Raw genomic sequence first — 27854 nt, forward strand, 5'->3', positions numbered from 1 at the left:
ATCCCTTCTAGTGTTACAGGTGATTCTAAAATCTTTCTGTTTGCTGATGATACTTGTTCGGTAGTAAAGGATGTTAGATGCAATGTTGGCACTGCTTCAAATAGTGCAGTTCAAGACATAAGTTCGTGGCTTGTAGAAAATAAACTAACACTAAGTCACATTAAGACTCAGTTTTTAGAGTTTATAACACAATTAAAAAAAAAACCTGACATTCTTATTACACAGAAAGGGCATTTTATTAGTGAGACTGAACAGTTCAAATTTCTAGGTGCCCAGATACATAGTAAACTGTCATGGAAAGCTCATGTTCAGGATCTTGTTCATAGACTTTATGCTGCCATTTTTACTATTAGAACATTGTCTGAAGCAAGTGATAGTTCGACATGAAAAGTAGTCTACTTTGCATATTTTTATTTACTTATGATGTATGGCATTATATTTTGGAGTAACTCTTCCCATTCTCAGAGGGTATTTTCTGCTCAGAAACAGGCTGTTCAGGCAATAACTGATGTAAATTTGCAACTTCTTTTCGACCTCTGTTCATTAGTCTGGATACATTGACATTGGCCTTATGGGAACAGGATATGATAATCGGTTGAGTGCAATAACTATCCCCATTAAAATTCCACGTAGAGATATATTTCGTAGTTAGCCATAAACGTGTACACAGCTTGAGATACAGAACAGAACTAAAAACTAACACGGAGGCTTGGCAGAGCAATAAGAGTTATGGTGTTAATCGTGGTCAATACGACCTCTCGATGCCCACAGCCCCCCTCCCCGCAGTACGGAGTACCACCTGTGAGGCTAGAGCGGAGGTCGTGTGGGCGTCGGTGTCGGTAGTAGTTGTGTGAAGTGGCAGGCGCACGACCGGGATTTCCATCTCGGTCGAGGCGGAGTGGTTGGCGGCAGGTCCACCTCGTAGTCAATCGACCGGCAGGGTCGGACGATGCGTCGGCCGGCCTGAGAGCAGGCGTGTGGAATGGCCTGCGGTGTGGTGCAGGAGTGCCTGCCCCGAATGCAGGTCGAGCTGTCCGATGAGATGAACGCGCGAATTTCTGATGGGCCGCACTCGTGGGAGAGGGACAGGATATGCACTACACTGACATTTAACTGCCTGTTGTTGGGCGGGGCCGCGGTGTCTGTTAAGAGCACGTGCACACGGTCATCGAAGGTGACGATCGACACTTCGTCCATGCGGTGTGGTTTCTTGGCAAAAAGAATGTGTTCACTATGCTGTTTGTAGTAGCTTATCTGCACTTATTCATTATTAAACCTGCTCCTGCATTACCCCTATTTGATTTTGTATTTATAACCCTGTATTCACCTGACCAAAAGTCTTGTTCCTCCTGCCACAAAACTTCGCTAATTCCCACTATATCGAACTTTAACCTATCCATTTCCCTTTTTAAATTTTCTAACCTACCTGCCCGATTAAGGGATCTGACATTCCACTCTCCGATCCGTAGAACGCCAGTTTTCTTTTTCCTGTTAACGATGTCCTCTTGAGTAGTCCCCGCCCGGAGGTCTGAATGGGGAACTATTTTACCTCCGGAATATTTTACCCAAGAGGATGCCATCATCATTAACCATACCGTACAGCTGCATGCCCTCGGGAAAAATTATGGCTGTAGTTTCCCCTTGCTTTCAGCCGTTCACAGTACCAGCACAGCAAGGCCATTTTGGTTAGTGTTACAAGGCCAGATCAGTCAATCAGCCAGACTGTTGCCCTTGCAACTACTGAGAAGGCTTCTGCCCCTCTTCAGGAACCACACATTTGTCTGGCCTCTCAACAGATACCCCTCCGTTGTGGTTGCACCTACGGTACGGGCATCTGTATCGCTGAGGCACGCAAGCCCCCCACCAACGGCAAGGTCCATCGTTCATGGGGGGGTACGTGGTGAAGTACATGGCGGAAAGTAATTATTGTGGTAATTCACAATGGGAGGAATGACTGGTTAAATTCCCATTTGCATGCTGTCTAATCTTGGCTCCACAACCCCTAGTAGAGTGGTATGGCAGTCCTTAAAATTTTGTAAACAGGGATAATTGGTGTCTGTCCTAAATAATGTGTGAATTTAGGTTTTTCAACACTTCCATGATACCCTCCAGTGAGCCAAACAAACCTGTGACAATTGGTAATGCCCTTTGTTCAGTGTCCACAGCTAATCCTGTCTGGTGTTTGTCCACACACATCATTAATATTGTAAGATGAAATGCACTAACCTTTGTGGTCTGGCTACACCTCCCCAGTATCCTGCCAATGAGTCAATGTCTACCATCTCCTTGCCTACTACTGAACCTATGTGATCATTCTACTGTTTTTCTTATCCCAAAAAATTGTTACCCTAAGGTACCTGTGTTAGTCAGCTGATCCCAGTTGCTACTCTTTGATGTTGTAGTTATAGCATACTACTTTTCTGTGTTTTGTTAAGTACACAGTTTTACATGTCTGTACATGAAAGCAAGTTGCCAATATTTGCACCACTTTGAAATATGTTGAAGATGTGACTGCATATTTATGTAGCCTTCTAGTCTAGTACTTCATTAAAGATAACTGTACCATCTGCTAAAAGTCTGAGGTTATTGCTAGTATTGTCTGTCTGGTTGTTAGTATACACTATGAACGACAAGGATCCCAACACATTTCCGTGGGGCACTTCTGAATTTACCTGTACTTCTGCTGATAACTCTCCATTCTGAAAAGGGTAAACCAATCACAAATCATGTCCGATATCTTAAATAATCGTACTTTTGCTAATAATCATCCGTCCAGTACTGAGCAAAATACTTTCTGTCATGAAATAATGCAACCATCTGATTTGGTATGATTCAAACTACAGCACAGATGTATACTAAATCACCATTTTTGCAACGTATCCAAGATTAAAACAATTGGTATTGAGGCAGGGTATTGTACCGTGTAAGCCAAACTGGTGATGACAACCGCCACATAACAGTTGAATCGTGTCTTACCATTCTGCTAAATTGCTATTTCTCCTACCATGCAGCCCATTCACAGTCTCCACAGCATAAAAATGTGTCACTGATTGACAGTGAACTAAGCTTCTTATTACTCCACATCTTACAGACAGTAATGTTTTTATAGGTGTTTTTTCAACAGACATGCACTATGACAATGATGGAGTCAGCATTTGTTATGAACCACCCTGCCTCCCATACTCTTGCAAGTACTAAGCTTAAATTTGGTAAAATCAGCTACTAATACAGAACACTTAAAGACTATATGGTAGGAAGTGATACTACGTTTTCCTAGAGACATAGATTCTTTGTGTATACTGTTATTCAAATTTTCAGTTAATTTGATAGTAGCTGATTGTTACGGAGTGTTTGTGGCTCCTGCACTGCACCGCTTGCATTCAGTATGATGTGCCCAAGTCTGTTCCACAGCTGTTAACTCATTCCACAGTTTGGAAGCTTGATAAAGATTTTAATGTATTTGTACAAACTATCTCCCAATAAGAGCTGAATTAGAATCACTCTATAAGGCTGACAGATGTATGAATGGCTGTTGCGTAATGTACGTGATTCTTTTCTTGGGGGAGGTCCTCACTGAAAGTAGGGTTAGTAGAGGTGGAGCATGAGCTACCAGGGAAAGACATCAGAGGAATCGTCCTGGCATTTAGTGAATCCACAGAAAGCCTAAATCTGGATGGCTGAACAAGTATTAGAACTAGCATTTCCTGAATGCGAGTCCAGTCTGTTACCACCGTGCTGTGTTGCTCATTGGGATATAAGTCGTATAAGAACCAGCTTACAAGACTCTGTGGTCTGTGAAGGGTTGTGCTGTTGTGTAGTAGCATATGTAATTGTTATTTAGTGTAGTTTAAATATGTCAGTAACCAGTAATATGCTCTTATGTCCATCTAAAAAGAATTGTGATGACTCAGTGTTTTGCTGAGTTGTTCAGTAATTGGACACTTAATTATAACTACGAGCCGTGTGGGGTAGCCGTGCAGTCTGAGACACCTCGCCACGGTTCCCACGGCTCCCTTCCTGTCAGAGGTTCGAGTCCTCCCTCAGGCACGGATGTGCGTGTTGCCCTTAGCGCAAGTTAGTTTAAGTTAGGTTAAGTAGTGTGTAAGCTTTGGGACTGATTACCTGAGCAGTTTGGTCCCATAGAACTTACCACAAATTTCCTTTATAACTACGATATTAAATGTTTAATGTTAGATGTGTAGAATCGTGTATATTATGTATGAAACCTGTGTGGAGTTGTGCCAAGTGAGACTTACTGTTCCACACAAACCTGAGATCTACTCATAATATCGAATAAACAGTCTGTATAGGGGCAAAATATCAGCAGGAAATGCCCAGGAGTCTTCTGACTGGTTTGATGCGTCCTGCCACAAATGCCTCTTCTGTGTCAACATCCTCCTCTCAGAGTAGCCTTTGCACCCAATTTCCTCTATTATTTGGTGGATGTATTCCAATCACTGTCATTATCTACAGCTTTTACCCTCTACAGCTATGGAAGTTTTCCCTGATGACTTAACACACATGTTATCCAACAGTCCCTCTTTTTTGTTAGTTTTTTCATACATGTTCTTTTCTATACCAATTCTGCAGAGAACCATCTCATTCCTTACCTTATCAGTCCACCCAGTTTTCAACATTCTTCCATAGCACCTCATCTCAAATGCCTCATTTCTCTTCTGTTTCGATTTTCCCATAATTCGTGATTCACAGCCATACAATGCTGCGCTCCAAACGTACACTCTCAGATGAATCTTATCCGTGGTGAATGCTGTTGAACTCTCAGAAATTTCTTCCTCATATTATGGCCTGTATTTGATACTGACAGACTTCTTTTGGCCAGGAATACCACTTTGCATTTGCTAGTCTGCTTTTTATGTCCTCCTCGCATCGCCTGTCACAGGTTATTTTCTTCCGAGGTAGAGTGGTCCTCAGCTTCTACTACTTTGTGATCACTAATTACAATGTTAATCTTCTCGCTTTTCTCATTTCTGCTATTTCTCATTGTTTTTATCTTTTTTTTCGGGTTACTCTCAATCCATGTTCTCTGCTCATTGAACTGTCTGCCGCCATTCAACAGATTCTGTAATTCTTCTTCACCTTCACTGAGTCTAATGATGTCTTAAGCAAATCTTATTGTTGATTTTATTTCACTTTGAACTTTAATCCCTCTCTGGAACCTTTCTTTCACCTCCATCATTGCCTTCTTCTATTTATAGATCGAAGGGTGCAAAACTGCACCTCTGTCGTATGCAGTTTTTTATTTGAGCACTTTATTCTCGGTGTTCCAAGCGTTTTGCCCCTTCTTGTTTCTTGTAAGTATTGTATGTTACCCATCGGTCCCTATAGCTTACTTCTATTTTTATTGTAATTTCAAATACGTTACACCATTTTACCTTGTCAAATGCTTTTTCCAGGATGATGAATCCTATGTAGATATCTCGAGTTTTCTTGTCTTGCTTCCAATGTTAGGATCATCTCTCTGGTGCCTTTACCTTCCCTAAAGCAAACAAACTGATTGTGATCAAACAGATCCTTAATTTTCATTTTGTCAGGTTATATTGTTTAAATTGGTGTCTTTATTATTGAACCTTAGAGTTAACTTTTTAAAAAAGTAGGCTATTATGTTGTGGAGAATTTAGAATGTTATGAATGTTTTGTACAAACTGCTTTGGAGACAGAGAAGGGAAAGTTTTCAGAATGCAATTACTAAATAAGTCATAGGAGAGTTATCGGGTGGCCGACATGGTTCAGGATGTATAAACCGCGGAAGAGCCTTCCGTCAGTTGTATACAAAAAGTAGTTGCTCACCGCCGAGTCCTCGTGTAAGACAGTCTACTAGGTTCTTCTCTTCCAGATAATATCTCCGTTAACTGGGAACTGTATACAGTTGGCAGCACCTCGCTGTAAGACAAGTTCGTTATTCTAAATCTATCGCATTATCCGCACCGTAGCTTTATCGCGATCTCTACGATGCCGAGCTCTACTCTCTGTAGTTCATCATTGAGAGAAACTCCAGTGGTCTGCTGAGAAGACATGTCAAAGAATATTCTCTATAGGGTGTGACAAAATTTCTCCTCCTCCTTAGCTTGATGGTAAAGATGTGTCAGGGAGCTCTGAGCAGGAGCCTGTAGAGGGACTGTGGCTCAAGTTTAAAAGAATGATTGACCGTGCACTTAACAGATAGAACGGTTGAAGATGGAAGGAAACCTCCACGGTATACAGCCGCTGTAAAGAAACTTCAAAAGAAATAGATGTTACTGCATAATAAGTGTAGGACATTCTATAGGGCCATAGAGGCTTGGGGGGAGGGGGGGGGGGGAAGGGAAAGAGAGAGAGAGACTGAATTAAATGCATTCGGCTGTCAAGAGGCCATTGCACGAAGCCTTCAGTGACATCCGGTATCAGAATATTATAAAAAGATTTCGCACAAAACACTAAGAAATAGTGGTCGTATGTAAGGGCACTCACGGATTAGGCAGGAACTGAAGTTGAATGTAGCAAATCAAAAGCAGAAATTCTGAACGCCATTTGAAAATTTTCGTTGCAAAGGAAGGTCTAGAAGTTTTGCCTCAACTTAATTCTCCCACCACTTTCCTTTGCAAAGGAAACTGTAAGAGTATTGCCCCAATTTAATTCTCTCACCACTCAAAGACGAGTGAAATAGGTATATCGATGGAGTCGAGAAACAGTCAGAGTCGTTAAATTCGAACAGAGCTCGACGGAGTCCCTGTCAGAGTCTGTACTGTATTTTTGACTGAGTTAGCTCCTCTTTTAACCGTAAAATACTTTAGATCCCTCGAGCAAAAAATGGTGCCCAGTTGTTGGAGGAAACAAAGGCAACACCCTCTCCACAAGAGCAGCTGTAGATGTGAGCCACAGAACTACTCACAAGTAGTTGTTGTAGAACCTTAGAATATATTTTGAATTCAAAGATAATGATCTTCTCCGTGCCAGTCAGCACGGATTTCCACAATATTGGTCGAGTGAAGCTGGATGCACTCTTTTCTAATACAGCGTAGTATAAGCTGTGGACCGAGGCAGTCCAGTGTGTGCGACATTTTTTGACTTCCGAGAAACATTTGTCTCGGTATCACATTAACGTGTACTGGCAAAGGTATGATTTTATGGTGTACCGACTGAAATGTGTCTCGGTAGGGAGGTTGCGGCACGGTACCTCGAATGGAGAATCGTCGACAGGTGTGGAATTGACTTCAGATGTGCCCCGGGGAGGTCTGTCTGGATCCCTGCTGTTCGTGTCGTATGTACGGGGTGACTGAGCAGCCCCTACCAATATCATTTTATACGACCTGAAATTTTATATCTGGCCTTCAAAAACCACATGTGAGATTTTTGTATTCCTTTGCTCGCTACGTGCGTAGTATTAGTTCTACAGAAAAAATGGACGGGATCCTTTTGCAGGAAATTTAGTGCAGCTAAATTTTGTACTGGGATAAGTTTTCACTGAATGCCACCATTTTTGAGTTACTCAAGAAAAACACACAAAAGTGATCTTCAGATACACTGGCAACCCGAGATTCGTCGCTACCAGTCAGGATTTTTAGTACAATGTTCGTGGGACTCCCTCCTTACCACTGTACAAAAATTTCCGACTACACGAACTGTTCCTCATATTTGACCTTTTTTGGTCTCATTTGATTGGGCTGTTCTGCCACCACCATATTTGGCTATTTCATTAACATTGTTAATTTAAATGCACTTGTTAGGGTAATGAAATAAAAGTGACTTTTGTAAACATTACACTAAAACTAATTATGTTGACAGTTCTATCCAAAATTAACCCTTACAAGCACTCTAGTTTCATAGTCAGAAAGCCTGATGAATACAATGATATAATTGTTTATTTTATGCTGTTAAAAGTCACAAAAGTGTTAAGTAAAATTTACACAAATGTCAGTTTTACAATTTGCAAATGCTCAACTAAGCTGCTGGCGTAATAAGACCAGTCAGTGGACACCAAAAAAGGTCAAATGTGGGAAATAATTTGTATAGTCACAAACTTTTGGGCTGTGGTAGGAAGGAGTGCCGCGAACAATATACTAGAAATCCTGACTCGCTGGGGCTGAATGTGGGAGTGGGGATGCATTTAATGATCACTTTTGTATGTTTTTTTTTTTCTTTTTTTTTAATAACTCAAAAACTATGGCCGCTAGGGAAAATGTATCCCTAGGGAAATTTATCTACGTTACATTTTCTAAAAAAGTCCTGTACATTTTTTTCTGTTGAGGTAATAGCTAGTGAATAGTGAATGAGAGAATGTGAAAATCGTCAGTACTTCTGTCCATATCAAACGTACTAGCCACCAGCAATGCCTCCACTTTGACAGCTGCCACCCATTTCATACCGAGAAGTCCCTTCCGCACAGCCTAGCCACCCACGGTCATCACATCTGCAGTGACGAGCAGTCCCCCTCGAAATATACCGAGGGTCTCACTGAAGCCTTGACAGACCACAATTATCCTCCCAACCCTGTAAAAAAATAAATCTCCACTGCCTTATCTTTCCAGTCTCCCACCACCTCCCAAAGTCCCACTGTCCGGTCACAGAGGAGTTCCCCTCGTAATTCAGTACCGCCCAGGACAGAAGCAACTGAATTACATTCTCCACCAGGGTTTCAACTGTCTCTCGTCGTGTCCTGAAATGAGAAATGTCCTACCCACTATCCTTCTCACCCCTCCCACAGTAGTATTCTGCTGTCCACTGAACCTACACAATATACTCTCCAGTCCTACACAACCCCTGCTTCCAACCCTTTACGTCATGGCTCATACCCCTGTAAAAGACCTAGATGTGGATGCAAGACCTGTCCCATACATCCTCCCACCACCACGTACAGTAACAAACATCACCTATCACATCAAAGGCAGGACTACCTGTGAAACCAGTCACGTGGTCTACGAGCTAAGCTGCAACCACTGTGCTGACATGACAACCCACAAGCTGTCTGTCTGGACGAATGGCTAGCGAGAAACTTTAGCCGAGAAACGAGTGGACCACCCTGTTGCTGAGCATGCTGCCAAACGTGACATCCTTCATTTTGGTGACTGTTTCACAGCCTCTGCCATGTGGATCCTTCCCACCGACACCATCTTTTTCTGAATTGAGCAAGTGGGAACTTTCCCTGCAATATATCCTACCTATCCATAATCCTCGTGGCCTTGACCTTTGTTAGTCAGTGTCCTCTCCCATCCAGCCTCTTCTCTTTTTCTGTTCCAACACTTCACAGCCCTCATTCCACCATTGCACCCATACTTTGTATTTCTCTCCTTTTCCACTAACCCCTCCGTCCCCACCTCTCCGCTGCCCTCCGTCTTACGTCCCGACTGCACAAAGCTGCCCTACCCTCTCTCCACCTAGTCCCCGCATGCTCCCCAGCAGCGAGCCGATGGCTGCCACCGCTCCCTCTCCCTGTCCCAGCCTCCCAGCACCCAGCCTCCATTCCCATCGTGCACTGGTACTGCTGCTCTCAGTTGCTGATAGTGCAATCATTCCAGAAATCCAACAAGATCTCCATTCCCTCCTCAGATCCTTAGGCTAATCCCAGAACCTCTCCCTCTCCCTCTCCCTCTCCCTCTCCCTCTCTCTCTATACCTCTCCCTCTCCCCCTCCCCCTCCCTCTCCCTCTCCCTCTCTCTCTATACCTCTCCCTCTCCCCCTCCCCCTCCCTCCTCCTCTCCCTCCGCCTCCCCCTCCCCATCTCCCTCTCCCCTCATGCCCACCATCGTCTGAACTCCTACCTCCAACATACTTCCTAAAGTACTTAAACCCACTGACCAAAGATGCCCCATTGTGGCCAGTTACCGTGCCCTCACAGAATCTCTGCTCTCATGCAGACTGCTGGTAACCTACACTCCTATATAAAAGATACCAATCACTTTCTCCACCAGCTCTCCACAATTCCTGTTCTTAACCACATAGTGCCCTACTCATCATTGTTAATGCCATCTCCCTCTACACTAATATCCCCAGTGCCCTTGATCTTGCCACTACTGAACATTATGTTTTCCAATGGCTGACTGACTCCAAACCTACAACCTCTCTCGTCACCAATAATGACTTCTCCTTTTAACGAATCACCTACAAACAAACCAACGGCACAGCAACTGGCACCTGCATGCCGCCATCCTATGACGGCCTAGTCGTTGGCCATCTAGAGGAACCGTTCCTAACCACCCAGAATCCCAAACGTCTCTCCTAGTTCAGATTCATTGATGACATCTTTGTGGTCTGGACTGAGGGGGAGGACACCTTGTCCACATTCTTACAGAACCTAAACACCATCTCCCTCATTCGCTTCAGGTAGTCCTCCTCTACCAATCGAGCCACCGTCCTCAATGTTGATCTCTACATCGATGATGGCTACTTCAGTACCTCCAACCACTGAGGACACCTCTACTGTGACATCTGTCACCCATACCACACCGGGAAGTCCCTTCCATACAGCCTAGACACCCGTGGTTGTCGCCTCTTTAGTGCCGTGCAGTCTCTTTCCAAATATACCGAGGGTCCCACTGAGGCCTTCACTGATCAAATTGTTCATAAACAGATCTCTTGTGCCTTGTCTCTATCCACCATCTGGCACAGAGGAACACTACTCTCTTCACTCACTACCATCCAGGACTGGAACAACTGAATCACATTCTCCACCAGGGTTCTGACTATCTCTCGTCATGTCCTGAAATGAGGAACATCTTACCCACTATCCTCCCCATCCATTCTATAGTGGCATTCCACTGCTCACTGAACCTACACAGTATCATTGCCCATCTGTAATCCCCCCTCTTCTCAGCCCCTTGCCTCATGGCACATATCCTTGCAATAAACCTATATGCAAGACCTGTTCCGTACATCCTCCCAGCACCAACTCCTCCAATCCTGTAACAGGCATGTCCTATTCCATCAGAGGCAGGGCTACAAAATAAGCTGCACCCAACGTGCTATGTTCTTCGTGGGTTTGACAACGAATGAGCTGACTGTCTACACGAATGGCCACTGACAAACTGTGGCCAGTAAATAGCTGGACCACCAAGTTGCTGAGCACACTGTCTGACACGAAGTCCTTCATTTCGGCGACTGCTTCACAGCCTGCGCCATATAGATCCTTCCCTCCGACACCAACTTTTCTGAATTGTGCAGGTGGGAACTCTGCCTACAATGTACTCTTTGCCCTCCAACCCTCCTTGCACTCAACCTACATTAGTTCTAGTCCACCACCTACATATCCCCTTCACTGCTCCCATTCTAGCGACACACGCCTTCTATTCCACCAACACGTGCACTAGTCGTTTTTCCCTTCTCTGCTTCTCCCCTCTCACATTTCTGCCCCACCTACAGCACAGTGTCTCAACTCTGCACCTAGCAGCCCTATCCTGTCCCCACCATGTACCTGCATGCACTTGCAGGCTGCACAACACTTTACCCCACCATTCCTCCTCTCCCTTCCCCATGCCGCCTCCTTACTGCTACTACCTACCCCCAAATCTGCTCACTTCAAACAAGTTGCAGTCCACAGGTGGGCTACAGTGGCTGGAGAAAGTGACCGTGTGTGGGTGAGTTGTGCTTCTATTTCTGAAGAAGGCCTTTTGACTGAAAGCTTAGAGGTTTATTAGTCTTTGACATGGTGCCTGTCTGCAACTCAACACCCCCTCTACATGGTGAATAGCAGTCTACCCTTTTATAATTTTAAATGACTCTGTTATGGAAACTTCAGGTTCTTCTATCAGCAGTATTAGGAAAAGGACAGATTGCTTCTGTCCATAAAGACGACCTGTTGAATAGCAGACAGGCACAACGAAATGACTTTACACATTATAGCTTTCAGCCAAAGGCTTCTTCAGAAAAAGTAAAACACACACACACACACACACACACACACACACACACACACACATGACCGCTACTACAGCTCTAGCTGGAATGTGACTGTCATATGAATAGCAATCTGTAGTGGGTTGGGGAAGGGGGAGAGATATCAGGGTACTAGGGGGTGGAGAGAGAGAAAAGTGGTGTCTGGTGGGGCTTGCAGGGAATAGAGACTGCCGGGTGCAGTGTCCAGAGTGTAGGGGGAAAAGTGGGGAGCAGAAAAGGAGAGGAGAAGCGAAGAAGAAAGGGCAAGGGTGTACATTGTCAGAGTGCGAAACACAAGAAGGTGAGGGAGCCACTCCCAGTTCCAACCCCTTGTCACAGGGATATGACCCAGGGGCAAGACATGCCCAATGCATCTGCCCATCACTTCCTATTCCAGTCCTGTCACAGGCTTGTTGTACAACTGAAGAGGCCAGGTCACCTGTGAAAGCAACCATGTTGTATACTAGCTCTGCTACAACCATTGTACAACTTTTTATTTTGGTGTGACTACCAACCAGTTGTCCACTTTGAATGTATAACTGTTTCTTCATTGTGCCTGTCTGCAACACAATGGATCATCTTTACCATAAGTAGCTATCTCTCCTTTTCATAATATTGTTGAATAACTCATTTAGCTAGAAGTAAATGTACTGGTTGCAAAAAAATTGGTCATATACTGAAAATTGTATCAGCATTAATTTGAAATTGATGTACCAGAATGACAACCGAGAGAGAAGTGAGAGATATCTGGATGCAACAAGCATGTTAAGATTATTCTGAATAAAGCTAGTAAAAAGATAGTGGAGTAAGTATAATGATCAACTAAAACAAAGAACAGATGATGATGATGTTGCTATTGATGGGTGATCACATTACCTTTTTCTCTCTAGCAAACAGGTTGAGACACCTATGCACTTGGAAATAAATGATATTCACTAATGATTCACTAAAGCTCATTGTCATACAAATAGAAGTTACTTCTGAAATGCCTAGTATTGTTGTGTTTGTTTATTTTTTATTTAAACGTCCAGTTCCATAGGACCAAATTGAGGAGCAAATCTCCAAGGTCATAGAACATGTCAGTACATGAAATTAAAACATAAAAGTAATAACAGAAAAAAATAAATGTTTATGAAGCTGAAAAAAGTCAGTCCATAAGTTTGAGTAAATGCAATGAACAATACAACAAGAATCAGCTTAATTTTTCAAGGAACTCCTCGACAACATAGGAGGAGTGACCCATGAGGAAACTCTTCAGTTCTGATTTGAAAGCGTATAGATTACTGCTAAGATTTTTGAATTCGAGTGGTAGCTTATTGAAAATGGATGCAGCAGTATAATGCACACCTTTCTGCACATGAGTTAAGGAAGTCCGATCCAAATGCAGGTTTGATTTCTGCTGAGTATTAAATGAGTGAATGCTGCTTATTCTTGGGAATAAGCTGATATTGTTAACAAGAAATGACAGTAAAGAACACATGTATTGAGAGGCTAGTGTCAAAATACCCAGACTAATGAACAGGGGTCAACAAGAGGTTCACGAACTTACACAACTTATTGCCCGAACCACCTATTTCTGAGCCAAAAATATCCTTTTATAATGAGAAGAGTTACCCCAAAATATAATACCATATGACATAAGTGAATGAAAATAATCAAAGTAGACTAATTTTTGTGTCAAACAATCGCTTACATCAGATACCATTCGAATAGTAAAAATGGCAGCAGTAAGTCTCTGAACAAGATCCTGAACGTGGGCTTTCCATGAAAGTTCACTATCTATCTGAACACCTATAAATTAGAGATGTTCAGTTTCACTGATCATATGCCCATTCTATGAAATTAAAACATCAGATTTTGTTGAATTGTCTGTTAGAAACTGTAAAAACTAAGGATTTAGTATTAGTTTATTTTCTACAAGCCATGAACTTAGGTCATGAACTGCAGTATTTGAAACCAAGCCAATGTTGCACACAACATCCTTTACTACCAAGCTAGTGTCATCAGCAAACAGAAATATTTTAGAGTTACCCATAATACTAGAGGGCAAATCATTTATATAAATGAGGAACAGGAGTGGCCCCAACACTCATCCCTGGGGCACTCCCCACTTGACTGTACCCCACTCAGACCCCCACATCACAACCATTCTCAACATTGTGAATAATGACCTTTTGCTGTCTGTTGCTAAAGTGAGAGGTGACCAATTGTGAGCTATTTCCTGTATTCTATAATGGTCCAACTTCTGGAGCAATATTTTGTAATCAACATAATGAGATGCCTTATTTAAATAAAAAAATATGCCTAGTATTCAAAACCTTTTGTTTAACCAACCCAGTACCACACAGAGAAAAGAGAATATAGCATTTTCAGTTGTTAACTGACTACTAAAGCTGAACTGTACATTTGATAGAAAATCGTGTGATATAAAATGATCAGTTTTCCTTACATATACAGCCTTTTCAATAACTTTAGCAGACACTGATGGCATAGAAATAGGTCTAAAATTATCTACATTATCCCTTTCTCCCTTTTTATAAAGCGGTTTTACTACTGAGTACTTTAATCATTCAGGAAACTGACTATTCCTAAACAAAAAATGGCTAAATACAGGGCTAACATGTGCGGCACAGTATGTCGATGTCCTGCTAGGCACTCCATCATAACCATGATAGTCCTTAGTCCTCAGTGATTTAATTATTGACTCAATCTACCTCTTGTCTGTATCACAGAGGAGTATTTCAGACATCAATCTCAGAAAGGCATTTGCCAAGAATGTTATATGATTCCCTGTAGAAACTAAATTTTTATTTAATTCACCAGCAATATTCAAAAAATGAGTGTTAAATACTGTACACATATCTGATTTATCAGTAACAGAAATATTTTTACTGCGAACTGACTTTATATCATCGACCTTGTGCTGCTGACCGGACACTTCCTTCACAACTGACCATATGGTTTTAATTTTATCCTGTGAATTAGCTATTCTATTTGCATACCACATACTCTTTGCCTTCCTAATAACATTTTTAAGCACCTAACAATACCGTTTGTAATGGGCTACAGTAGCTTGATTGTGACTGCTTCTAACATTTTGATATAATTCCCGCTTTGGTCTACATGATATCCTTATCCCACTAGTCAGCCACCCTGGGTGCCTATTACTGCTATAACATTCTAATGGAAAGCAACTCTCAGGGAACATGAGAAATGTTTTAAGGAAAGCATTATATTTGTCATCTATGTTATCGGCACTATAAACATCCTTCCATTCTTGTGCCTTGACGTGTTTTAAAAAACTCTCTATTGCCACTGGATTAACTTTCCCACAGACTTGGTAATTATATGTGACATTTGGTCAAGTACAAAAGCCTTTTAGTGTTAAAATTTGTGTATCATGGTCTGAAAGCCCATTCACCCTTTTACTAACAGAATGCCCAACTAGTAAATAAGAATCAATAAAGATATTGTCTATGGCGATGATACTGTTCCCCTGCACCCTGCATCAGATTGTATGAATTTATGAGATCTACCAACATCCTTTTTCTTGCACCATCATATACAAAATTTATATTGAAGTCACCACATATAACTAATTTCTGGTACTTGCCACAAAGTGATTCAAGAATTCTCTCTAGCTTGAACAGAACTGCTCTGAAGTCAGAGTTAGGGGACCTATAAACAACAACAATTAAAAGTTTAGTTTCACTAAATTCAACTGCCCCTGCACAACATTCAAATGTGTGATACATCTATGGACTCAAATGGAATACTATTTTTTATGTATATTGCCACTTCCCCACCCTGCAAAGAATGCCTTGAAAAACAGCCAGCTAATCTGAATCCTGGTAAAGGAAGCCTCTGAATTGTCAAATTATTAAAGTGGTGCTCTGATATACCAATAATTTCAGAGTCAATATCTATTTCTTTCTTCTTGTACTGAAAAATGAGAGCTTGTTCCTTATGTGGGACATTGATGTTAATTTTTCAGTGTAATGTGGATTTTAATGAAGATCCTTATATTATTATTTGACTACTCTTCTCCATCATTGGCAGTTATCCATTTTACATGTTTAAAAATGATTTAGAGTGTACTGCTCATTAACTTTTCATCATTTGTTTCATTTCAGATGAAATGGTGTCTATAACAACTCTCTCATCATGGGATACCGAACTCAGTGCAGACTCTGTCGAGTGGTGTCCATTGCCTCCATGCCAGGATTATTTTGTATGTGGAACCTACCAGCTAGAAGTAACACAAAACACAGGAACAGAGACAAATCCTGAAAGTAACCCAGAACAAAAAAAATATGGCCGTTTATATTTGCTGAGATTTAACTCTGAAAATAAAATTGAAGTTTTACAAGTCCTTGCAATGCCTGCTGTACTAGATAGCAAGTGGTGTCATAAGGAAATACAAGGGAAGATTTTACTGTGTGTTGTAAATGAAGCTGGCTACGTGGTTTTATATGAAATGAAAAACGTGAAACCCAGTGACGGATTGCCCGAATGTAAACCAGAGAGTGACGGGTGCCAGCTTTATAAGCTTACAGAACTCAGCATCTGTGCACCTGACACAAAAGGTGTTTTGGCACTTTCACTCGATTGGTCTACTGGTCGAAGTACTGATAATCCTCATGTTTGTGTTAGCGATTCCAGAGGAATTATCACTCTCGCGCAGCTTAAAGATGACACACTCGAAATTGTACAACAGTGGAAAGCACATAATGCTGAAGCTTGGATAACAGCATTTGATTACTGGAATAGTAATGTGATTTACACAGGTAAGCTTATTAAAAATTGCTCCAAATATCCATTAGTTTGACTGTTCATGTGTTGACTACAAAGATGGAACATAAAAGTATATTATAGAGCATGTATGCCCTACTAATAGAAAGTGTCAGCAAATGATAAACACCATGTTTGTTCCCTGTATTTCTAGACTTCGAGCACTTTTCGTTCAAAAGTCTTCATATTATTGTGCCAATCTTTGTATTAGATGCTGTAGCTGTTCCTAGTCCAAATTAGCAATATCCAAACGACATATGGCCTGGCCAGTACTCACTCTACCTCAGTACAGCCAGTAGTCATGCAAAACTGATGAAAGTAAATGAAACATAGCTTTGTTCCTTCACCAGTGACAGGAGAGGAGGGAAGGAAAAAAGGAGAAAGAAGGAAAAGTGGATGCAAGCTACACCTAACTTAGGCTATGAATTGACAAGAGGAAGGTAAGAGAAGATGGAGTAAAGCATGTCAAAGATAGTGCATCATAAATACTGTGCCATCTTCAAACCAAAGAAGATAGATTGAAAAGTAGAGGTGTATGTGAGACATGTAATACACATAACGTAGCCACATACATCTATACATTAGATGTGGACACACACACACACACACACACACACACACACACACACAGAGAGAGAGAGAGAGAGAGAGAGAGAGAGAGAGAGAGAGAGAAGGGGGGAGTGTGTAAAAATAAAATTAATGTATAACAATAATATAAAGAAGCGATAGGTTGCTACTCCATAAAGGAGACGTGTTCAGTTTGCAGACAGGCACAACAGAAAGAGACTTATACATAGCTTTTGGCCAAAGCCAACTTCAGTTTAGAAAACACACATCCATTCATTCACATGAGCAAGCACACATCGTGCACACATGACAACATCTCCGGCACCTCGGAACAGAATTGAGCTGTCAGGTAGCACAGAAGCAGTCATCTGGAGGGAGCAGGGAAGGGGAAGGGACAGCATGACACAGGTGGGGTGGGGTGGGGGAGGGAGAGAGAGAGAGAGAGATAGAGAGAGAGAGAGAGAGAGAGAGAGAGAGAGAGACAGAGAGAGAGAGAGAGAGAGAGAAGAGCACTTTCGACTGTGGGGCAGGAGGATGAGGAGGGGGGAAGAGAAATGGGGAGCAAAAAAGGAGAGGAGCAGAGAAATGGATAGATGAGCAGATGAGTTGGTGGAGGGTGACACACAAAGAGGGTGGGAGAAGAGAGTAGGATGGTGGCAGGGGGGAGGGGGGATGAGAGCTGTTGGGTGGAGGGGAAGGGGACAGTTTGTTACCATAGGTTGGGGCTGGGATAATATCAGGAGTGGAAAATGTGTTGTAACTCCTATCTGTGTAGTTCAGAAAAGATGGTGGTGGTGGTGGTGGTGGATTGGGGTACCCAGGTGGCCCAGGTTACTAGGCAACCACTGAAATCAAGCATGTTATGTTCAGCTGCATGTTGTATCTCAGGGTGGTCTACTTTGCTGTTGGCCACAGTTTGGCAATGGCCATTGAGCCTGGTGGACAGCTGGTTGGTGGTCATACCAATGTTTGCAGCAGAGCTAGTATATGACATGGCTGGTTCCACAAGTGGCCCAGCCTCTGACAGGGTAGAATAAACTTGTGACAGGACTGGAATAGGAAGTTCTGGGTGGTTGGATTGGGCAGGTCTTGCACCTCGGTCTTCCACAAGAATATGATCCATGTGGCAAGGGGTTGGGGAGAGGTTCTGGGAAGGTCTAAGGCTTTAAGTAGGGATGGAGGTTATGTCAGAGTGGCATAGGGATGGACTAGGATGTTGAGGAGGTTGGATGGGTGACCACTTTAGGAGGATGGGAAAGATCTTGGGTAGGATGTACCTTCATTCCAAGGCACGACAATATCTAGTAAAAGCCCTGATGAATGATGTGGTTCAGTTGTTCTGGCAGTATTGGGTGACAACAGGGACATTCCTTTGTAGCTGATTCCTGGGTGTGATGGGTGTACCGGGCAGGGGAGTTCTTGTCACTACAGATTTGGCATTCTCAGGTGGCCAGACAGTATGGGAGGGATTATTCAGTCTGGAAGGTATGACAGCTGAGTTGAATATGGACAGAAGTGTGGACTGAGCCATCGGAGAAGAGGAGGTTAATGTCTAGGAAGGTAGTGTGCTGGATTGAGGAGGACCAGGTGAAGCAGGTGGGAGAAAAGGTGTTGAGGTTGAGAAGGAATGAGGACAGAGTGTCTTGCCCCTGAGACCAGACCATGAAGATATCACCAATAAACCTAAACCAGACTAAGAGTTTGGCATCTTGGAAGTTCTCTAGATGTCCCATAAAAAGTTTGGATTGGAGGGTGGCATGCAAGTGCCACGGTTTTGTTTGTATATCTTACCTTCATAGGAGAAGTAGTTGTGGGTTAGGATAAAGTTAGCAAGGTGTACGAGGAATGAGGTTGTGGGTTTGGAGTGTGAAGGGCATTGGGAAAGGTAGTGGTTAGGAGTGGTAAGATTAAGGGCTTGAGGGCTGTTGGTGTGTCAACAGTGACGAGCAGGGATCCATGAAGTAATGGGGTGAGGATGGTCGAGAGTCAGTGAAGGAAGTGGTTGTGATCATTGATATGGGAGGCTAGATTATGGGCAATTGGTTGGAGGTGTTGGTCAAAAAGAGCCGAAATTATTCTAGTGGGGGCACAATAACTGGCTACAGTGGGGCTTCCAGGATTGTTGGGTTTGCTGATATTGTGGAGCATGAAGAAGGTGGGTGTGCAGGGCGTCACAGGGATGATGAAGGAACAGGATTCATAAGAGAGGTTCTGGGAAGGTCTAAGGATTTAAGTAGGGATGGAGGTTATGTCAGACTTCTAGGCTGTGATCGCTCTGGCAGAGTTTATAAATGTAGGCGTAAGATAATTGATGGAGGCCTTCTGCCATGTACTCACTGCGATTCATGGTGATGATGGTGGATGATTAGGTCAGGATTTGTTTTGAGATGATGTATGGCTGTACTTTCTTCTGGTGAAAGGTTGATTCTTCTTGGCATCTGTAAACACAATCTTCCAAATTAAATTTCATATGGTCCTATTCTGAATCCCATGCCACTCCTCTTGACGTTTATCTCATCCTCACTGAATGTCAACTACACTTTTCTGTTCACATTAAATCTACTAACAAACAACAATACTTATATTTTGCCAGTTGCAATCCTTTTCATGTCAAATGGTCCTTCCCATATATCCTTGGTATTCAAGGCAAATGTATTTTGCAGATGCATACACTTTACAGCAAATACACCACCATTCTTACCTCAGCCTTCACTGGACATAACTTACCCCTCCATCCTAGTTCAGAAGCAGATACCCAGGCCATCACATCCAATCCCTCCAAAAGACAGCATAGGAGTACACCACTTGTCACTCAGTATTGTCCTGATCTTGAATGTATTAATCAGCTACTTCAACAATGTTATGACTTCCTACATTCATTCACTGAAATGAAGTCCACTCTGCCTGACATTTTGCACACCACCCTTGGGGACTCTATACTTCTGCATTCATTTTCTACCTTATGGCACCCACCCCTGTGACTCCCCACTGTAAGATTTGCCCTATGCATCCTTCCTCATACCACCACCTATATCAGCCCTGTAACTGGAAAAATATATACCATCAATGGGACAGGCACTTGTGAAACAACACATGTTTTATACTATCTGTTATGGAAACACTGTTCAGCCTTTTACATCGGCGTGACTACCACCGAGTCATCAGTGATGATTAATAGGTGTAAGTAGAGAGTGTATAATGGCAACACAAAATATCCTGCTCCAGAGCATGCTCTGCAACATGACAGTTGTGACCTCAGTGCCTGTTTCACCACATGTGCCGTCCGGATTCTTCCCCCAGACACCATTTTCTCAGAACCCTGCAGGTGGGAACTGGCACTACAACATGTCCTTTGTTCTCGCCACCCATCTAGCCTTATTTACAAGAATTTCTTTGGTCACAGTATTTTTTTTGGAGTCACTATTCCTTTCTTCATTCTCTGTTAGTTTTCTATATCTGTCATTTTCTGACGTATCTATTTTTCACCCCCCCCCCCTTTTCCACCTCTATCACATGAAGTGCATTTAGCTTTCCACTCGTATTAACTCGTGCAAGACTCTTTGGCAGTAATCTTGGTCTTGCATATTACCCTATCTTTCACCTTTAAGCTCTCAGGGTTTCAAATCTTGCCCATTGCAATCCCCAAACTATCAGTCTTTCCTTTTCATCTCATCCGGTAAGTCTCCTCTGACATGGGGTTCTTTACAACTTTTCCAATCTCGACCTCTTTTCCTAAGCCTCACTAGTCCTCTTTCTTCACCCCCTGTCCTTCCTCTTCAACACATCCACCAGAAGAAGGAGCCACTGGCTCTGAAAGCTTGCAGACTTTAATACCTTTATATGCATGTTGTCCTGCTACCACTTGTTGAGTAGATTTTTTATCTATAAAATTATGTTATATTTTAAAAAACTGGTTATTTTCGTTGATATATTACCTCTGGCTTGGCTTTACCATCCTTCCGCAGGTCCATTCCTCAGAACACCAGCCTTTCAGCAGAAGGAACGACAGCCGAACACAACCTCAAACCAGATTCTGATCTTATCATCCTACCTGCAGACAAAGGTTCCACCACTGTCATTAGGAGTCGCAGTGACTACTTGGCGGAAGGCCTCCACCAGCTGTCGTACACCTACGCCTATAGACTCTGCCAGAGTGATCCCATAATTGAAGTCCAACATAACGTTCAATCCCTTATTAAAGCCTTAGGCTCTTCCCAGAACCTCTCTTCTGAATCCACTACCCTCCTCATCCCTTTGACATTCTGCACACCTACCTTTTACATGCTCCTCAATATCCGCAAACCCAACAGTCCTGGAAGCCCCATTGTAGCCAGTTTTGTGCCCCCACTAGAAGAATTTTGGCTCTTTTTGAGCAACACCTCCAACCAATTGCCCATAATCTAGCCTCGCATATCAAAGATAACAATCACTTCCTTCTCTCGACCATCCCCAACCCATTGCCACACGGATCTCTGCTAGTCACTGTTGACCCTACCTCCCTATACATCAACGACCCTTGTGCCCTTAGTCTTACCACTATTGAGCACTACCTTTCCCAACGTCCTTCACACTCCAAACCCACTGCCTCATTCCTCGTACACCTTGCTAACTTTATCCTAACCCACAACTTCTCCTGTGAAGGTAAGATATACAAACAAAACCGTGGCACAGCCACCGTCCATTCCAAACTGTTTATGGGCCATCTAGAGAACTTCCAAGCCTTCCAAAATGCCAAACTATTAGTCTGCTTCAGGTTTATTGGTGATACCTTCATGATCTGGACTCAGGGGCAAGACACCCTATCCTCATTCCTTCTCAACCTCAACACCTTCTCTGCCACCTGGTTCACCTGGTCCTCATAGTTTTTCACAGATAGACACTATTCCCTAGACCCAGTCTGCAAACAGTGCTGCAATGCCATTTCTCCTGACACCCCCAGTCCTCCCACCATCCCCAAGAAACTGTCACAAAGGAGTGCCCTTTCATCCCAGTACCATCCCGGACTACAGAAACTGAACCATACCCTTTGTCAAGCCCTGAAATGAGGGAAATCGTACACAAGATCCTTTCCACCCCTCCTGAAGTGGTGTTCCATCCTCCACAACATCCTAGTCCATAGCTAAGCCAATCCCAACCCTCAACTCCTTGCCCAAGGATCATATACCCATAGAAACCCAGGTGCAAGACCTGCCCAATCCACCCACCCAGCACTTCCTATTCTAGTCCTGTCACAGGCCTATCCTACCCCATCAGAGAATCGTCCACCTGTGAAAGTAGCCACATCGTATACCAGCTCTGCTGGAATCATTTTACAATTTTTTATATTGAGGACACCTGCTCAATCCCACATCTAGCCATTCTGATTTAGGTTTTCTGTGATTTCCCTAAATCGCCTCAGGCAAATGCCGGGATGGTTCCTTTGAAAGGGCATGGCAGACTTCCTTCCCCATCCTTCCCTAATCCGATGAGACCAATGACCTCGCAGTTTGGTCTCCTTCCCCCAAATTAACCCTCAACCCTCTATGGGGCCCAAGGGGGCCCGAACCCCCTCAAAAATTCATTTGTGGGTGTGGAGCCCCCCCCCCCCCCCCCCAAAATTTAAGAAAATTATTAGTTATATTATTCTTTGTAAAATCACAAAATTATTTTGGAAATTTTTATTTTCCTTGTTTGCCAATAGCTACTTTTTAAAATACATTCAGTAATGAGTTAAAACAAATAATTATTATGGTAGTAAGCAGGTTAACTGAAAATGAGTGGTGTGAATCATGATAATGTTATGGTGCTGCGGGCACACTTATAATCTGTCCCGGTGCGACCCTTCGGGTAAAGTCTGGTGCCAATGGGCCAGTGCTGCAGCCGCGGCGACATCAAAAGGACTGGAGCAGAAGTGCCTGAAACCCTCCACCTTGCATCACCTTGACGCTTCGAGACATTACAATGCTGCGGCTATATAAACCCCACCCTGCTGTTGCAGTCATTCCGTGTGGATAGTTTCGTTCAGTGCATGCTGCCGACGTGTTTAGTTTTCCGACTTTAGTGTCTAGTGGACTATTTTACGAGGGTCAGTCAAAAAGTAATGCCTCCTATTTTTTTTTCTACGTTTAATTGTCAGGAAATTTAAATGCAATTACATAGGTTGAAAACCACAACATTGAGGATCATTTTGTCATTTTTCAATGTAATCTCCGCCCATCTCTACAGTTTTGGTCCATCTTTGAACAAGGGCATGTATCCCAGCACGGTAAAAATCACAGCTCTGCTTCCTAAGCCATTGACGCACGGATGTTTTGACGGCCTCCTCATCTTCAAAATGAATCCCACGATGAGCTTCTTTTAGTGGCCCGAACAGATGGAAGTCTGATGGTGCCAGGTCAGGGCTGTATGGGGGATGAGGCAAAACTTCCCATCCAATTTTGACAATCTCGTCAGAGGTGTGACAACTGGTGTGTGGTCTTGCATTGTCATGCAAAAGAAGAACATCTGCCATTGATTTTGTTGGGCGAACTCGCTGAAGACGTGCTTTAAGTTTGTTGAGGGTTGTGACGTATTGAACAGAATTTATTGTGCATCCCTGCTCCAAAAAATCAACCAGAATCACACCCTCTGTATCCCAGAAAACTGTTGCCATAACTTTCCCTGCCGATCGCACAGTTTTGAATTTTTTCTTCCTCGGCGAGCTTGTGTGACGCCACTCCATTGACTGCCTCTTTGATTCGGGTTCAAAAAAATGCGCCCATGTTTCGTCCCCGGTCACAATTTTTTTCAGAAACTCATCTCCCTCCAAACGGAAGCGCTGCAAGTGTTGGGAGGCTATTGTTTTCCTTGCCTCTTTATTCTGATCGGTTAACATTCTTGGAACCCATCGTGCACAAACTTTTGAGTACCCCAATTGTTTAATAATCGTGATCACACTGCCTTTACTAAGAGAAATAATGCGACACACTTCATCTGCAGTCACCCGACGGTCACCACGAATGATGTCATCAACTTGCTGAATGTTGTGTGGAGTCACTGCACTCACCGGCCTGCCGCTCCGCTTTTCGTCAGTCAACGGTGTTTGCCCTTCAGCTTCCTTACAACGACGAACCCATCGTCTAACAGTGCTGACATCCACTGTCACAACACCATACACCTTCTTCAGTCTTTCATGAATGCGTATGGGCGTTTCACCTTCTGCATTCAAGAATTCAATCACACAACGCTGTCTCAAACGAACATCGATGTCGGCCATCTTACAAACTTCTGCTGTGCTGCCACCTGTTGACACAGAAAGTTACTACTGCAGTGGATTGCAGAAGAAGGTTTGAGGAATGGCGCCAAATTCAAATTTTTCACTTAACTTAATTTCTTTAAGTAGAAAAAAAATGGGAGGCATTACTTTTTGACCGACCCTCGTATATGAGTATATTTTATTCATTTACTTTAGTCTCTTAGTGTACAGTGAATTAAGTTTGCAATGGATAAATTTGTTACCAAAAAGGCACACTTGGAAGTTGATGATACTGCAAGTCAACCTCCAACAATTATTGTGTCATCAACTGCTTCATTATCTTCAGGCGAGAACCATTCGCAGCTGAAACCTGGACAATCCGGTAAGGGAAGATCATTTCAGAAGTCTTGATTCATCAAATATACATGGCTAGAATATGAAGCATCTACCGAAGAAGTTTTTTGCAAAACCTGCAAAGAGGGAGATGCTGAAAGTCTATTACAATTTTCTTCCAAAAAAGAAGACACATTTACTTCTGTAGGGTTTTCTAACTGGAAAAAGGCTTTTGAAAAATTCTGTCTTCATGAAAATACATTTACGCATAAAGAAGGTGTTCTGAAACTAAATTCTATCACTAACTGAAGTGTGGCCTCCCAATTTAATGAACATTGAGATAGTGATATGAAGAAAGGCCGTTTAGCTCTTGAGACAATTTTTACTATCATGCAGTTTCTATGCTGACAAGGACTAGCAATTAGAGGGCATAAAGATGTAAACTCAAATTTTTTTCAATTGTTGGAAATCTGAAAGAATGACATACCTGAGTTTAAAGATTGGTTATGGCATTTAGGGTATAAGTGGGCATCCCATGATATTCAAAACCAGATCATTGATCTCCTAGGAAAGTCTGCATTGAGAAAGGTATTGGCTTCAATCAAGAAGACTGGACATTTTTGTATTATGGTTGACCAAGCAAGTGATTCTTCGATTCACGAACAAGTGTCATTTTGTATTTGTACTGTTGATTATTCCTTAATCATCAACAAAGACTTTATTGGCTTATACGAGACCCCCAACACTGAATCACAAACTCTGTTTAGTATCGTAAAAGACGTTTTTGCTCATCTTGATTTGTCAATGGATAACTTAAGAGGACAGTGCTATGATGGTGCCTCGAGTATGGGAGGCAAGAGGGAAGTTCAAAGGACTAAAAAAGTTAGTGTTGGATATACAGCTGAAAGCACGTTATGTGCACGGCACTGCTCACAGTTTAAACTTGGCAGTTGTAGACAGTCTCCGCCATCTTATGTCTATGAGGGATATTAATGCTTTAGCCAAGGGCTTAATAAACACCGCAAGGGAATACAACGAAAGGATGGGACTTTTCAGGAGCATACGCTGTGAGAGCGCCAATGACCAATCTGGTCTACGACCCCTTTGCCCGACTTGATGGACTATGTAAGCTAGTATCTTGAGAATATTGGAAAACGTTGAAGAACTTCTAGAGTTTTTTTGAAACGTTTTTTGAAGAGGGCAATATAGAGGCAAGTTACAAATGTGCGGCTACCTTGAGTCAATGTTACAATTCAAGACTTATTTCTTTTTATGTCTTTATGGCCATGCAGTGAACCCAGTAGAGGATGTCAATGACAAAATTCAATGCCCTCATGTAAGTGTTGCTGATATGGAAAAAATATATGAGGGCTTGATTTGTATATTGAATGGAAGGCGTGATAGTTTTGAACACTTTTGGGAATTGTGTTTCAAAGAAAAACCATCACAAGTTGATGATCCTTTGCTTCCTTGGAATCAAAGTATGCCAAAGAAGGATGAAAACAATGAAGCCAGCTCACTGCACACTTTCAAAACCCTAAAGGAATACTTCAAAGCTATTTACATTGAAGTTTTTGAAATGGTGCAATCTTGCGTTACTGAGCGGTTTGCTTCAACTGGACTCACACAGGTCATTGCAGTTGAACAAGAGTGCTTGCTTTTAGTAAACAGAGGTGAAACAAATTTGGAAAAATCAACTGAGTTTTTCAAAAATGACCTAGACATTGGGGGATTGCATTTAAACTTGAATATGTTAGCTGATATCGCTAATAAAAAACAACTGATCTTAAATAACATGTGTGATGTAAGAAAGTACATTACACAAGAGCCTGCAGTTGGAGAAATGTTATGTGAAGTGGTGAAGTGCATTAAGCTTCTCCAATGACAGCAACATCAAAATGTGACTCTTGAAGTTTTCCCGGTGTATCGAATATTTCACAAGATTTCGAGATTGCAGCCGGATCTCATCGACTTCTTTCCACGATATTTCGGCTGACAACCTTACAGCCATCTTCAGGCGAGTGTTTGACACTGGAGATTGCTAGTGCAAGTCGCTCTATTTATACGTAAAAGTGCCGCAGGCGCGCATGCGCAAGTTACCGTAGCATGCGCGCCACCTGTCAATTCCAAGGCCCTCTACAATATTACTGCATCTATGGAGCGCAATCGAATGCGTGAGAAAAGTAAAACATGCACGCAGACGTGTCCAAAACAATAAAATTTCAATATTAAAATTACTTGTCGCTCGACGTGTCAGAAGCCATAAAAAGTTTTCTTTTGGTTGAAATTAAAGAAATCAACGGGTCCCAGGCCTTATTCAATAAAAAGCTGCCATCACGATTAATGAGATTATCCGCTAAACGTATTTCCACGGATTCCTTCACAACTGAATCCCAGAAGGATCTCGATGGGGCCAAGATTTTCGTGGCCGAATAATCCATAGTATGTCCTGTGGAAATACAATGTTCGGCTATAGCCGACTTACTTGGCTGTAAAAGGCGAGTGTGACGCTCATGTTCAACGCAGCGGTCGTGTACTGTGCGTGTGGTTTGACCAATGTAGGCTTTCCCACACTCGCAAGGTATTTTATAAATTCCAGCCTTCCATAATCCCAGGTCATCCTTGGCTGAGCCCAGAAGAGCACGAGTCTTTGTAGGTGGCTGGAAGATTGCTTTCACACGATGTTTCTTTAAAATTCTGCCTACTTTCGATGAAATGTTCCCGACATCTGGGAGAAATGCTATGGACTTAAACACCTCTTTATCCTCTTGATCTTGTTGGTGGTCACGTTTTTTCCTCCTTAAACCAGTACTGACCTGATGTGCAGAATATCCATTACGTTGAAATACCGATTTCAAGTGCTCTAATTCGTCTGCAAGGCTGTCTTTATCAGGCACGACATGTGCCCTATGCACCAACGTTCGAAGGACGCCAATAGTTTGTGACGGGTGATGACAGCTTGACGCTTGCAGGTACAGATCCGTATGCGTGGGTTTTCGATAGACCGAATACCCCAATGACCCATCCACCCTGCGTTTAACCATGACGTCCAGAAATGGTAGGCAACCATCCTTTTCAGCTTCCA

At 42.7% G+C, this 27854-nt stretch overlaps 1 protein-coding gene across 3 annotated transcripts in view; it reads left to right on the forward strand.

The window, feature by feature from the left end:
- LOC124596494 (diphthine methyltransferase) overlaps positions 1 to 27854 on the forward strand; it is a 140005-nt gene that overhangs the window by 38755 nt on the left and 73396 nt on the right. For all 3 annotated transcript variants that reach the window (XM_047135652.1, XM_047135653.1, XM_047135651.1), the window contains one exon: positions 15999 to 16652. In XM_047135652.1, coding sequence (XP_046991608.1) covers positions 16004 to 16652 — 649 coding nt within the window. In that variant the 5' untranslated portion in view covers positions 15999 to 16003. The remainder of the gene's footprint in view (positions 1 to 15998; positions 16653 to 27854) is intronic.

This window comes from Schistocerca americana, chromosome 2 (assembly GCF_021461395.2).
Source record: "Schistocerca americana isolate TAMUIC-IGC-003095 chromosome 2, iqSchAmer2.1, whole genome shotgun sequence".
In the NCBI taxonomy this organism is placed as follows: domain Eukaryota; kingdom Metazoa; phylum Arthropoda; class Insecta; order Orthoptera; family Acrididae; genus Schistocerca; species Schistocerca americana.